The sequence below is a fragment of the Alternaria incomplexa genome (genome assembly GCF_024043165.1).
Source record: "Alternaria incomplexa strain BMP 0042 chromosome Unknown scaffold_9, whole genome shotgun sequence".
Classification (NCBI taxonomy): domain Eukaryota; kingdom Fungi; phylum Ascomycota; class Dothideomycetes; order Pleosporales; family Pleosporaceae; genus Alternaria; species Alternaria incomplexa.
This window is the reverse complement of record NW_026249858.1, coordinates 312225-326798: the sequence shown is the minus strand read 5'-3', so window position 1 is coordinate 326798 and position 14574 is coordinate 312225. Positions and strand designations below refer to the sequence as shown.

The following is a 14574-nucleotide window of genomic DNA, read 5'->3' as shown; positions in this document are numbered from 1 at the left end:
TACGGGACGCTGCATGTCAGAGCCGAGAGAGTGGATCATGTCCTCTAACAAGCATGACGCCTGTGATTACAAAAAGTAGCCTCGCTTGTTTGACCAGCTCACTGGTCTGCAAGGACCATGAGTTTTCTGGCTGCGCTGAGTATGCAGCATCAGTGCCAAGGCAGGCATAGTATGTGAATCCTCCGCGACCGTTTTCGTTTAGCTTGCTTAGGACCAAGCTGATAAGGAACATCCTGAGGAAAGCTGCAGGGCGATCGCTGATAGCCGCAGTATTGGAAGGCTATACATCGACGATGTTCTTTTCCGCATCGTTCTGGGCAACTTGCTGTCCTGGTCACCGGTAAGTGACTGACTCGTCAGACGTTCCGGAGATAGTCGCAAGAAGACAATTTGTCAAGGCTAGAAAGCTGTTACTCTAAGGATGTTCTGCCTGAACTCAGTAAGCAGATACGGGTTGCATTGCACGTGTGACCCTTTACGAGAATTGCACATGCAATGTTGCCACCGGGGATCCCTAGGAGATGGCAAGAGGTACAGCTGATGCTGGCTGGGTGGGCTGAACTGACGAGCTCGGCGATGAATCCGAAGGATGCGGCCGTCTTGGAAACACGAGTATTGTGACAGTTGGCTGTCGTGTGTCAGGATGATGATCGGTGCTGATGGTGTTGTTGCATATGGGGCTAATCTATTTTCAGAGGCCTCAAAAACCAATGATCGTCCGGCAGTCGTGCGGATCGCCCCATTTGCGACCATCAGCCTAAAGCCCCTGCTCGCTTCGCGCCCTCTTCCCAAAAGCGTCAACCCTGGATGTTATCTAAGTGAGGAGAGCCGACGTTGCAAGTCCGGCGCGCCTGAGATTCTCTGCCTTCCCTCCAACTTCGCATGGAGGCTTCTCATCGGTCCTGCTCAGTCACGTCATATTGCCCTGCATTGGACCCTGAGCCTATTGTCTTACCCACGCTGAGGCGCAAAGCCTTCGTCGGCGACCGCGACCTCCTCCGCGCCGAAGTCTGCATATCTTCACGGTGGTGGCGTGTATGACAGAAACACCCGTCTCGAAGTAAAGTAAGATCGCTTTCGCTCCGTGCTCCTCAGGACAAGCATGAAGTCATTATGTTTGCGACATCACTCCTTGAAACGATAGATCATTGTACTATTTGTAGTGATGATGGTGTTTCCACTAGGGATCGCGCAACTAGCTCACCCGCTGTTTTACCAGCAGTTCCCGGCTAGTGTGCACTCGTACTAGCCAGGTACCGACTTACTACAGCTGTCTCCGTAACTCTTTAGGCCGGTGCCGCTACGAACATCGTTCTATCACATAGCGGTTGCCGATATGCCGATTTACTCATCAAAGACGACCCCAACATGCTCACTTGCGTCGAATGATATGGCTTGAGCTCTGTGCCAAGTTCGCGGCGCACAACGGCCTCGCAGAACACACCTCATCCGGATCGGCTGGTTCTCACTCGACGCGCAAACTCCAGATGTTTCGTCTGCATAGACGCAGATACCACGATCGAATCGCCACCTTCTCAGGGCAACATGGAGATGCACCTAGGCAACGAGCTCCAGGTCGAAGTCAGCCACACGAGTCGATTGGGTCTACGGGCCCAAATGCAAAAATATACCAGAACCCCAACCAGAAAATTGCCAACCCAGTGAATAGTGCGGCGGCAGAGATGACGAATATCGTCACACAATGCTGACTTGAAGAGAACCGCTGCTCAGCATCTTCGAGTTTGCAGTAATTCCTGCGCGTCATGTACCCAACAACCAGGTTCCGATGAGTTCCAAGGCTAAGTTTGGAACGAAACACCGCGTCATGTGCACTGAGCTTATCACAATTTGCACGACCACAGGCATTACAACATCTCGAAGTTGCATAATCGTGCAGCTTCGAGAACGCTTGAGCTTCATCTCACGTTCGTGTTTATGCAGGGTAATCTTTACATCTGCAGTATTACACATCTTGACCAAGTTTTGCTTTGCTTTGATGTCGCACTACCTTAAGACACGACTTTAGGATATCATCCGACACGGAGCTGTGGAACGCGCGGCCCGATTTTTCTGTGGCCCATGACAATGTCACCTTCCAACGACATACCGCGATACGCAAGCTCGGACTCTACGGCGGTTGGGGAGCATCATCCACACAGCCTTCGGCGAGAACACGCGGCACACGCTCAATTACAGCTGCCATCCGCTATCAGCATGAATCTCTGCCACACCAGGAAATGATGCATTATGCTCTTTATCAGAACTCTCTAACGAAGCCCGTGGTGTTGCTAATACATAGGCTGCCTCTTCTCTTCTTCGCGGGAATTTTTCTGCTGACCACTGACTCCGTTCGTGTTGTCTCCAGACCGCTGATATTAACCGTAGGGCTTAGAGTCACTCCATCTACAGAAGTGATAGGTAAGGTAGTGACCGAGCGTAGTAATTCCCTCTCTGAAGCGGTGGCCCCCTGATTGATCATTGGCGACCTAAAGACACAGCCGCTATCTTCCTACGCCATGCTTGTGACCATAATTCTCGTGGCTAATGCAAGGCGTGCAGACGTAGACTGTGAGCCCACATATATGCAAAGCTCAAGCAATGGCTGTCATCATGGTGGTAAATTGGTGCATGAATACCATGAACCAGTGATTGCACCCTGGTGTTCCCTTGCACCGCAGCATTGTGCGTCGCAGATGTCCGAACGTGTCTGTGCAATATGTCGTCTGTCACCAATTCCATGTCTGGCTGTCGCCAAGGATACTCTTCCTTTCGATGCTCTTGGGGACAGCAAAGATAGCGCATACCACAGCGCTGTACTAGAATCCACTGACGTTCCAGCGATCTCCGGGTACATCGCTTTTGAACCATGGGAGAATAGGGAACTCCGTGCCTGTGCATTCACGTGTTAGACCGAGACATGCATAAAGTTATATGATATATGGAAGTTCTTTTTAGCAGCGCAGAAGATGGCCTAGTTCAACAGCGCTGTAAAAGAGTCGTGTTTGGTAAGAAAACAAGCACTTCCAGCAACCTGTCAGGTTTCACGCTCCAAATACTTGTCTTCCACAAAGTCCATTCAAGAGACATCAAATTGTCTTCCCTACCCTCTGCAGATGAGGTGGAAGAAAGCCGCTGGATGTTTGGTGCGGTCATGTGCGAATCTGTATTGTCGTCTCATGGTTCCTACCCCGTGTCGAAGGCGCAAGTGCAGTTCATCTTCACGCGGAAGGTACTGCTGTTCATGAGCGAGGCCACTAGACCTTGAGACTATCGCGCCCGGAAGTATTCAGAAATATTGATAGCTTCTTCTAGAATTAAACTCAGGAAAGAACGACGAACAACGCTGCGAAAGGGCGTCAGGCGTGCCAGCATGTGTTGCTCCGCACTTCATTCCGAAATTTTAACTCCGAAACTTTGCATATTACCTAGGTAGGCACTCGCACCTACAGAAAGAGAAGCTCGTTACTCTCACCCATATTTTCATACAATGACCGAGTCACAGTATGTCATCCTCGAAGGTCTGCCGACACCGCAAACGTACCACGATCTCAGAAAGCTCGCTGGCATGACACCCCCACCAATGGAAGCCGTACCCAAGTCACTCGCCAACTCCTTCTGCTGCATCGTCGGCTATGAGCGCAAACACATGGTTGATGACAAGACTCCGGCGCCAGAACAGGAAGCCATCGCAATGGGTCGTTTGGTCGGCGACGGGTCGCTGTTCCTCATCTTGGTGGACGTGGCGGTGCATCCAGATCACCAGCGCAAAGGACTGGGAAAGCGCATCATGCAGAAGCTTGTGGACTACGTGGATGAACATGCACCTTCGGCATATGTGAGCCTTGTAGCTGAAGAGATGGCACAGAAACTCTACCCAATGTATGGCTTCAAAGATGTGGCGCCTAGTATTGGCATGTACAGGATGATTCGGGAACGGAAGATTCAACGGGACATGGTGGAGGATCCAGAATAGGAAGCCTGCGGTCACGAGGCCTGCTACCTCTTTGAATTCCAACCATCGATTTTAGTAGGCAAGCCGTCACAGTCAAAACGCAGTCCGAAGATGGTGGAGGTCGCGCCGGTCAAGTGCGAGGCTTTCACATGGCTGGGCAGCTGGGCAGGGGTTTGGTTTGTGGGGTGGCACCCCACCGATGGCGTCGATGCGCATCACCGCCCAGACTTTACGAATTCACGCATCCAGCTCACAACACTCCCACGTGCGCAGTTGAATACTACGGCATACGCGCGCGATGCGCGTCTATGAGCACTTGTGATGCCTATGTGTACTTTTCCAGACCAGATGATGTCTCCTTCTCCACCCGGCGTCAGTGCCGAAGAACGCCCACTTTCTGTATGTACAATGATACCCGTGGGCAGGCCTGGTCCGCTCTACACGTGCTATCTCCACAGTGCGCGCGTACTCGGCGTCTTCTACCCTTATTTACATTTGCGAACATGCGCTGATTCGTTTCTAAGCTACAGTCTCTACCCAGCGAATTGCTCCAACTCATCGTTGCCTACCTCGACACCCCTACGCTCAAACACGTCGCTCAAGTCTCACAGACATTCCATCAACATGCCACGGATCTATTGTGGCGTCATGTCTGCTTGGTCGACCAGTGGAAGCTGCACTTGAACGAAGACACAGACAAGGTATGGGGCGAACGCGGTCGTGGTGAGCCAGATGAGCACGACGACACACCCATCATTCAGAAACTGTTTATACTTGCGACGTAGGTATTTCAAGTCTTTCACGAGAACCATGCTAACGTGTCAGTAACCCTACGATCGCGTCCAAGGTCCAGACACTGTCGCATCGATGTCACCTGCCGTCTCCGAACATATTCAGCGAACTCCCACGAATGCGCTTCGACGCCGATAACCTCTCACAAGACGATCGACTACACATACTCATCAAGCTTGCCATACGGAATTTGATCAACGTGCATACACTGCGGATTGTGTACGGGCACTACAAGCTGACGAACGCACTCGTCACGGGTTTCCTTGACCAAGGTCGACCACGACGTGTTCCTCTTCGTAAACTCTGGCTTGAGAGCTGCAGCTTCAACAAGACTGAGCTATGCCGGCTTCTACCAAACAAAGCTACTGGGCTCGAGAGCATTCGGCTGCGCAGGCTTGGAAAGGACATGTCAGATCAAACACAATGTCCGGGGCTACAGTTTTCCGAGTTCAAGCTTTCCCGTGGCGGACAATACTACCAGATGCATAATGGCGCAGGAGGATTTGTTGGAACTACTATCCACTTCTCTCACGAAGGTCTGCCAGAACGCTGGCCGCGGTCTTCAACAGAAGAGTTAACGGAAAAGGCCAGAGCATACGATGCTATCATGTGGCAGGAACTCCCTGAGATTAGAGACTACATCGATGACAATCCGGTGCATTCCGAGCCTACATCACTTGGACAGTTCGTGCCTGACTCAAGCCCCCCAATGGAATGGCTAATCGCGTGCTCCGCATCCAATCTCACCAGTCTCAACCTGGATTGGATACACTGGCGTCGAAGAGATACAGAACTCGCTGGTTCCACCACCGACTCTGGATTATTTCTCTCTGCACTAAGCAGGCTGCGGTTCCCGCACTTGCGTGCATTCCAGATTCGCAATGCTGTTTTACCCCCCACAGTACTCCCAAAAGACGTTTACCTAATGGAAGGACCTTTTCTGGACTTCGTCGAGGCGCACCCTAAGATACAGTGCCTTGGGTGGCCGATGGACAAAATGTACAGCCACACCAAGCCATCTCTTGATATTCAAAATCGATCTCGAGCTCTGGTGGCCCATTTGGCAACAACACTCACGGATCTTCGCATCGATACGCAATATGCAGGGCCTGGGGAACCATTCACGGCAATATGCAGGACGGCAGAAGACATGCAAGAACGTACCCGGCGGCGAAGGTTCATCGACGAGTTCGTGCCTCACATGCGAAAAGTCGAGCAGATCAAGCTAGAAGGCGGCATACCACGCGACGAGAAGCGCGAACTACTCCGAGCATTACACTGGTGTCCGCTGAAGAAGATAGTTATGATTGGCGTTTCTTTTCCAGCAGGGAATACATGGGGCGCTGGCGGACAGCAACTCAGCGCCATTGACCCAGGGCAATCCGGCTCAGAGTTCATCTACAACCTTGAAGACGAAGACCTTTCGGGCATCTTAGCCGCATACCGCCGCGGCTTCCCCATGCCCATGGACTTTACATTCGAACCGAGCTACGGTTGGCCACCCCAAGCGCCCCTTCTCCAGACCGTCGCCCTGCACCACGCGTCTACAGTTGAAGAGCTCAAGATCTGCGGCTACAACGGCTGCCCGGTTCTCTCTTACACAACACCCATCACCAACCCTCTTCTTACCGGTCTCCGCTCTTTCGACAACCTCAAACAACTCGTCATCTCATTCTGGCTGATGACTTGGTATGAAGACTCCTACCGCGACACGGAGATCATCCAGTCTTGGATCGATACACGGTCCCCTTCGTCGACAGCACTCACCATTGTGACGCCTCCGGCATCGCCAACCCATGATCAGCCCGTCGACCCAGGTCAGTTCCCCAACTTTGGTAATCCACGCGTTGTGCCACGGGCTCAGAACTTCAATCGATGGGCTGTTGAGCTCAGGACCAAGTTCACACCCTCTGCACTCGCGTACCGTGTTGCGCGGGACATTGGGCCGTTCCTGAGTGACGTGGCTAAAGAGAGGAAGGGTGGTGTAGGTGTGCGGGCGAGCTTTTGCCTCGGCGTAAAGGAAGAGAGGAGAACTGCGAGCGACATGTTTGATTTGGATATCAGGATCGGGAGAGGCAACCAGGTGTTGGAGTTTGTAGGGCCTAGAGAGGAAGGTGAGAAGGGGCGGTGGTGGACGAAGATCGAGCAGAGGAGGTGGTTTTGAGTGATGGAACTAGACTGTGGTTTACTCGTTATTAGTGTTCAAAGCACTGGTGCATGTAGGTATGCGACTTGGGCCACGTGCGGAGTTTGTATAACAGTTAGTGTGTTAGTCGAGACTTATTTATCTGGATAGGCAAAAAGATCAGGTAATAGCAGCTGGCAGTGTCCCTGTTTGTGTTTTGTCAATTGAGTCGGCATATCCGCAGGTATAATCGATACGGTCGTCTGCACTCGGGTGATGGGTCGCGGGATCGGCCAGCCATTTGCGTACGTTCTTGCGTTCAGCGGTGTAGCGTGTAGAGGTCTCGGTGTTCCGCTCGGTGTATATCCGTCTAACGACCTCGATAGCCTTCGCTTCCCTAAACTCATCAGTGCATCATCTGCGGTTGATTGGCACAGTCGGTGGCTTGATTCATGCTTTTATTTCGTGACAGAACATGATGAATTTTCCGTAGTTATGCCTCCAGAGCTTTGCGCTCAAACGGTGATGCCATCCTCGTTGGTGATGCGAGATGGACAGCAACCGGGAGAGGGATGACAGAACGCCCCATGCCGAGCAATACCATTTGCCTATAAGAACCCGCTTTCCGATCATGCACCCGTCCGAATGGCCTTCATCGCGCCTCTACTCCTCCTCGTCGCCAACCTTAAGCTTCATGCGTTTACGAGGACTTGACGGTGGGGCCCTTGGCACCCTTGGGTGTGCCAGTTTGGAATCCGTTGCTGAACTTGCGGTTGACGGTCTTGAGGTATCGCATGCGGCCGGTACCGGTGGTCTTCCTGCGCTTGGCCTTCTCACCCCAGTTGACTGTTCCAATGTTAATCTTCGCGTTCGGTGTGCGCGTTTTAGGTACACGTACACTTGCGGGTCTTAGCAGCAGGGTAGCCGCATGAGGCGCAGGTGTGCTTCTGGATGTGGAGGGATCGTTGACCTGGACATTGAATTAGCCCTTGTCTCTTTCCGTGCCTTCGCATTCCCATTGCTAGCTTCCAGGGAGGTATCACGTACCGCAACGCCTGCAGAGCGTGTGCGTCTTGTTGTGGCGCTTTCCGAAACTGGAGGTACCCTTCGCTATATCGCAGTCAGTCTCGAAGCTCGTGGTTGCGGGTGAGGGTGGGAGTGCGGCGTACTCATTTTGGCTGGGGACTAAAGAGGAATCGTCAGTAACCGGTCATCTACACAGCAAATCGGGAGAGCATACCTGGTGACGCTGTTGTTAGTATCGAGGGTGGGAGTGATCGCGGTTTCGTCGTGCGAGAGCGAAATCGACAACAGCTTAGCGAGACACAATTTCGAACGTGTGTGGGGCTAGCCGTTTCGGGAATGGCGCGACGGGGCTCCACCGGCAGGCACGAGGGGCATCAACACCAGCAGGAACATCGTCACAGCGAGCAGCAACGATCAACGCTCTGCCATCGCTTAATTTGTTCTTCCATCGATTAATGGGAAGGCCTCAACTCATCCACATCGAAGGCGCCTTTGACTGCCACTCATCTACTCGGGACGCCCTCATCAGCGATCTCTACGGACACCACGACGGGCTTTATGACTTGTGACCACGATCATTGCTTGTAGAATGTTTTTGATATCAGTATCCTGACGAATGCCATTTCCGATTCGAGTATCGCGCTTGAAAGGGCTGGACGTTCATTGCTCTACCAGCCATGTCACTAAGGTGGGATGAAGAACAGCTGTCAAATTCCGCAAAAACTATCATCGAAGACATCGGAGAAAACTCACATCTCATCATGCGTCATCTAGGGTATATGACTACCTGGCATGCCTGATATGCACCTTATAACGACTTGATTATGCGATCGTGCTCAGGTCGCTGGTTACGAGTTAGTTGTCATATATCTCGTCGTATGTCGCATACCCCAGAGGAAGAGGGTTGCAGACTCAGAAGCGCCACCGATACGTTACTCTGCCCATGTGATCCATTACAAGCCAGTACGGTTAAAAATAATGCAGGTCGCGGCTCGGGACATGGCAGTCGACATTTAACACCATGTCGATTGATGACTGCACCTCCCAGCTGAGTTCCGCATATGAAAGTCCTCACGATATATCACCCAGCAATACACAATGCAGTCTACATAAGACAGCCTATACTGTATGTGACATTTGTGACATATCTGTGGCTCATCCGCGGATGTCGGCAGAGCCATGAGAGCTGATACCGCGCGTCAAAGTGTCGGAAGTGAACTTCAAATGAAGAAGGTATCCCGTGATAGCACACATACCGCTCAATCCGCAAACAAGATACCTCCCGAGTCAATATGATACAAAATGTTCCCATGTAGAGCCGCCAAAACTCATCGTCACCCAGTTGCGCTAATGTTCCCTCACAGGTACAGCAGCTCCTCCAAGTCCCTAGTCATGTCCGTTGGATATAATCGCTGAATCCCAAATGCATCGTTGGCAGTCGGCTGAGTTTACTTTGGCTGACCCTGGTTGTTGAAACCGAAGTCCTGGTCAGTAGAGTTCGCAGAGTAACCGAACGGAGGATAGCCTCCGCCAGAATAGCCACTGCTGTACTGACCGCCGTTATTGTAGAGGTAGGGTTTTGCAGCGTATGATGGACGCTCTTCCTTGCCGTTGCGGCCAGCGTAGGCAGGACGCGCAGTCCAATGATTGCCGTTCTGATGACCGTTCTGATAGCCAAGACGAGCGTCATTATGGCCGTCCTGAGGAGAAGACATGCCGTGCTGCATCACAGGCTGGAGTTCGCGGACGACCTCAGGGATGTTACCATAGTGACTTGGCAGAGAGTGTGGAGAGCGCTGGTTGTGCGAGGGGAACGGGGGCTGAGGAGTGTGTGGCGGCTCAGCAGCCTTCTGGTCCATGGACTTTTGCAAAGCCTGAATGATCTGCTTCATTTCCTTCATTTCCGCCTCCATGATGGCCATCTTCTTATCCTGCTCCTTCATCGCGTCCGGAATGATCTCCTTGATACTATCCTTGATGGTATTCACGGTTGCGTAGATGTTGTGTTGATTGTCCGCTACTTCCCTTACGCGATCGATGGAAGTCTCTACGCGATTGGCAGTTTCCTTGACAGCATCCAGATGAGATGAGAGTTGCTTGAAGCGCCTGTTGATCAGTGCCAAAGTATCATCATGCCTCGCCTTTGATGTACGTTCCTGGTCCTTGGCGAGCGTCTCCAGTGCGTCCCAAGTAGTCTTACCCACTACATCGAGGTGCTCATTGGTCATGTAGAAGTGGTCTTCGATGGTCTTGGGTGCAAGCGGCTGGGTAATTGCGCTGTAAGACCCGGAAGGCACACTCGCGCGTGCTGAGAACGGAGGACCAGAAATCTTGTGAAGCGGACTGGGAACGGCACTAGGACAGTAAAGCTGGAAATCGCCGTGCGAATCACTGCGGCCTGGGCTGACAGTATTGAGCATATCAGTCAGCCTTGACGAGGACTGATCACCGAGATTGCCGTTCCTTTGTCGTGGGTTCTCATTCTGCTCTCCAATACGCAATTCTTGCATGACGCGGGTTGTGATGCCAACATCGGAGCGCTGATCACGTTCATGAGTGAGCTGCTCGTTTTCGTCGACTTCGCGAGCAGTTGGAGAGTTTGGCTCGATATCCTGGCGGTCTCCTTGGAAGATCATCTTGATTGAGCCGTCGGCCGACTCTTCGCGAGGGTGGAGGACCGTCCGTGACCTTGCGGGGTGTGAGTAGAGAAGGCGCGTTTCGTCAGACTGAGAGAGTTATTAGCGTTTGTACCAGCACATTAGAGGAAGAAGCGGGGTACTGCGTGTGAAGGTACCTGGGCAAGTAAACGCTGAAGGGACAGATGACGACAGGCCCCACTTTTCGGGAAGGTGAGAGAAAGGGCATTGGAAGCAATAACGGACTTACATTCTTAGACGGTGTCTCGCCTTCAGCAAAGGGAAAAGGAGTGATGCGGGATGGAGAGTAGAAGTGCGGCAGCAGACCGGGACCCTCGTCAGCGCTGGTCTCTGACGCTGTATCCGGACGCTCCTTCCTCAGGCGGTCGGGACGAGGAAGCTGCAATGACTCAAGGCCCGCACCTGCCAAAGGAGCATGGTGTTTGACTTCTGCCTTGGTTGGCGAACTGTCCCAGTTGGGGTAGGGCCGTTGCACTGATCCATCCTCTATGAGCTTGGTGTAGTCTTCTGCGGTATATGGGCGGGACTTCGCGGGACTGAATCCACCATGTCCAGGCAGGATATATGACGAACGGACGGGCGAAAGATCAAACTTAGGGAACTGAATACGGCTGATGTTGTCGTTGAAGTCCGAATAGCTGTCACGTAAATCACCACGCGTTGGCGCAGCCCTGCGAAGTGGGCTGGGCTGCCTCTCAGCTGGTGGCGGAGTATCCTTTGCTGGTGGTGAAGGCGGGATGACTGAATCGGACGATTCGTTGATATCAGGCACGGGGCGTGTGTTCTCTACGTTGTACGACTGCTTCTTCAGGCTACCTCTGCCCGGTGAGCCACGGCCACTCGTGCGATGGCGACGCGAAGATCCGCTATGATGGCGATGGGCGTAGCTGTCAGGATTAACGACCTTCGCAGGCAGAGACTTCACCGTGTCTGAGCGTGAAGTCCTTGTAGGGGTGGATTCGACAGGGCACGCTGGCTTTATGGGGCGGACTGGGATGATGCGAGCCTGACGTGATGCTGTGCCCAAAACCTGCGCTGCTTTGTTTGGCATTGCTGGTGGAGCTGCAGCACTAGAAGACTTGGAAAAGGTATTACGGAGGTTCTGGAAAAGCTTTTTCTTCGGGCTTTTGGGCGGCTCCTCGCGTTCTGGCTGTTGATCTCCACTGGCGATCCGGCACTGTCGTCGCAGGTCTTCCGTCCTGATGTAGATTTCGTCCTCGTTTGCCGAATCTACAAGTTTTAGCACAAGATTGTATACGCAGTACCGTAGACTCACCAATCATTGGAGTGGGCGGAACTTGACCCGTCATCTTGAACAAGTTTTTCTCAGCGCGAGATTCCACCTTTCCTCTAGCCGTCTCCTCGTCGAGAGCTTCAATCTGGGCTTGTGCAGCTACAGCTTCATGTTGACTGCGTCCTGACTGCCTCGAACGTGCCGTCGAGCCGGCATTGATACTTATCCAGGATCCATGCTCTGACTTGCGGGGAGAACGTGCCTGATCGATTAAATTGGTGAACGTAGCCATGGCGGTGCGGCTTCTACCCGAACCCGAGGCTGGAGTGTGTGACTCAGTAGGCGAGGTCAGCGGCGTGTTGTCGGTAGAGCGCTGTCCTTGCTGCCTTTGCTGGTCGATGGACGGTAGAGGGCGCGGAGGCGGCGGCAACGGGAGCGCAATCGGCGGCGGGCGCTTCTTCTCTTCGGTGAACTGGTACGCCATGGGTGCAAAATTTCGTCCAAGTGGGGGATCTGTCCCAAGTGTGAGGAGTTGAGCAGGTGAAGAGGCTTAGAGTCGAACCGGAGTGGTCGTAGCTCAGATAGCGTGAAATGATAGAATTCCCTGTCTCGACCAAAGCGTCAGTATTCGAGTCTTGCAAGTAGCAAAAATCACATGAATAAGAGAACAGAGGAGGCTATCGCGTTGCGGAGGTGTTGCGGTAGAGATTCGTCCACGACAGAGATCGCGTTGTTGAGCAAGACGTAACGGCAAGGCAACAACATCATCAACAACAGTGACGACAGCAAACGCGCTCCTCGTTCACCTCATCTGAAAAGAGGGGTAGCCCACGTGGGGAAGCAGACTTGCAAGAGGAGATCAAGCAAGAGATGGCATCCGCTGTAACGCAGTGGTTACACTAGGCGCGCAGTGGACAGCCCCTAATTCGCATTTTACCTGCCTTTCCAAGCATCAAGACATGTCTGCTTGTTGCATCTCGAACGTAACGTGCAATTGACGGGGGATGGAGTAAAACGCATAGAACGAAACTGAGCAGATTGAAAGAGAACACTACCCACAATGGCGCCTGTATTCGAGAGGTATCCAAAAGATTCACGCCTAATCAAAGAATATCTGCAAACCAACGCTCCCTAGCATGCGGTTATTCGTAGTTGCCGCATAAGCATCTCAAAGGACAATGCACTTCTTGCCCTTCTTCCTCTCGCCGCCCTCTTTCTTCGCGGCTGGCGGCTCAAGTGCTGCTACGATCGCCTGTGGACAAGTCAGCATTTACATCAGCCATTCTTGTACAATATGCTTACCTCGTCAAACACGTCCTTGAGCTTGTATTGGGTCAGCGCCGAACACTCGACGTACTTGACCGCACCAAGCTCCCGCGCCATGCGCTCGCCGTCCTCCTTCTTTACAGGCGCCATTCTCTGTTTTGAGAGCTTGTCTTTTACTGCAGCGTCCTCCCTCAGATCTACTTGTGTGCCGACGATCAGGCAGGGCACGCCCGGGCAGTGGTGATGTACTTCGGGGAACCATTTCTCGCGGACGTTCTCAAAAGAAGCAGGTGAAGTCACGGAGAAGCAGACGAGGAAGACGTCGGTTTGGGGGTATGACAGCGGCCGGAGACGGTCGTAATCTTCCTGTCCGGCAGTATCGAAGAGACCGAGGGTGTATGGCTCGTCACCGATCCTTCAAAGCAGTCAGCAGCTGCTCTACCAATCACAGTCCCAAACCTAAATCCACCGAGGGTTTGCCGCTCCTCCAAATTGTACAAAGAGCAGAGGGAAGCTCACATGACGGTCACGGCGTAGTTGTCGAAGACTGTAGGGACATATTCCGAGGGGAACTTGTTCGTGGTATAACTGATAAGAAGACATGTCTTTCCGACCGCACCGTCGCCGACGACGACGCACCTGTAGGGTAGTAAGCACTAGCATCTGGAGCACGGCGGTCGCACGCCGGGCATGTTAGGTTTCGCGTACTTGATTGTCGCGACCACCATGGTGAAGGCAGGCTGGGATTTGTTTCGAGGCTATGGATGTTTGTTTGGAGGCACGTCGGCTACCAAAATTCGAGATAGGCGTGCGGAGATGGGGCGGAGCTGTCGCTACGCAGGCTCAGGGTCGTGGTCGTGCGGAGATGGGAGCTATGGGCTCAAACGAGGGGTTCCAGGGAGCGGGGAGCGTCTGGCAGACGGGTCAGTCTCACAATTGCTGGCGCTGGCTGTGATGGCAGACTCGGGCAGGCGTACCTATGAGTCCTCGTGCAGACGGCGGCGGCGGCGGCGGGTGCTACGTGGGTTGGAGCGTGAAACACCACCCGTTAGACTTGGTCCAGGTTCTGGTGAGCCGGTGGGCGGACAATGCGGCGAGCGATTGAGGCAGTGCTAGCGACGAGGCTCGCGACCGGACAAGGACAGTACAGGCGCAGCAGCAGCCAGCGACGAGGCGAGTTCACAGAGGGCGACGGGACGTTTGGAGGGCGTGAGTGAGGTTGCGCTCTAGCTACGGCAGCCGAATCCCTTGAGCTGGAAGACGCCAATCAGTGAAAGCGGCCTAGGGCTGTTATCATAGCCTTGCATCGGCTCCCGCCCGTAGCTCGGAGACGGCTTATTATGTACGGCTGCACAATTTCAAGCCCTATTTTGCGGCCTCTGCTGGCCAGACCTGGGGCGCCTTGGACTGACCCAACGCGTGGCAGACCCATTGCTGCAGCGCCGCAGACACGACCCCACCGCCAACAGCGGCCGACATTGGCTTGATAGACGCAGCGAGACACGGCTGTGAATACACGCTG

At 53.3% G+C, this 14574-nt stretch overlaps 5 protein-coding genes across 5 annotated transcripts; 2 read left to right on the top strand and 3 right to left on the bottom strand.

Annotated features, from left to right (window-relative positions):
* Nucleotides 1-3487: 3487 nt before the first annotated feature.
* Nucleotides 3488-3973, top strand: J4E90_006472 (uncharacterized protein; the record flags this gene model as incomplete). The annotated part of the gene is made up of 1 exon (XM_051436017.1): nt 3488-3973. One exon carries the CDS (start codon nt 3488-3490, stop codon nt 3971-3973), a length of 486 nt encoding a protein of 161 aa, XP_051289811.1.
* A 327-nt stretch (nt 3974-4300) lies between these two features.
* J4E90_006471 (uncharacterized protein) lies at nt 4301-6908 on the top strand (the record flags this gene model as incomplete). Its single annotated transcript, XM_051436016.1, has 3 exons — nt 4301-4351; nt 4477-4733; nt 4778-6908. The coding sequence occupies 3 exons, from the start codon at nt 4301-4303 to the stop codon at nt 6906-6908; spliced, it is 2439 nt and encodes an 812-aa protein (XP_051289810.1).
* Nucleotides 6909-7569: 661 nt separating this feature from the next.
* RPL37 (60S ribosomal protein L37) lies at nt 7570-8042 on the bottom strand (the record flags this gene model as incomplete). Its single annotated transcript, XM_051436015.1, has 4 exons — nt 7570-7715; nt 7768-7839; nt 7917-7979; nt 8039-8042. The coding sequence occupies 4 exons, from the start codon at nt 8040-8042 to the stop codon at nt 7570-7572; spliced, it is 285 nt and encodes a 94-aa protein (XP_051289809.1).
* A 1301-nt stretch (nt 8043-9343) lies between these two features.
* On the bottom strand, nt 9344-12270 carry J4E90_006469 (uncharacterized protein; the record flags this gene model as incomplete). The annotated part of the gene is made up of 3 exons (XM_051436014.1): nt 9344-10621; nt 10782-11782; nt 11829-12270. 3 exons carry the CDS (start codon nt 12268-12270, stop codon nt 9344-9346), a joined length of 2721 nt encoding a protein of 906 aa, XP_051289808.1.
* Nucleotides 12271-12954: 684 nt separating this feature from the next.
* On the bottom strand, nt 12955-13780 carry CDC42 (Rho GTPase; the record flags this gene model as incomplete). Its single annotated transcript, XM_051436013.1, has 4 exons — nt 12955-13038; nt 13089-13467; nt 13572-13691; nt 13761-13780. 4 exons carry the CDS (start codon nt 13778-13780, stop codon nt 12955-12957), a joined length of 603 nt encoding a protein of 200 aa, XP_051289807.1.
* Between the last annotated feature and the right edge of the window lie 794 nt (nt 13781-14574).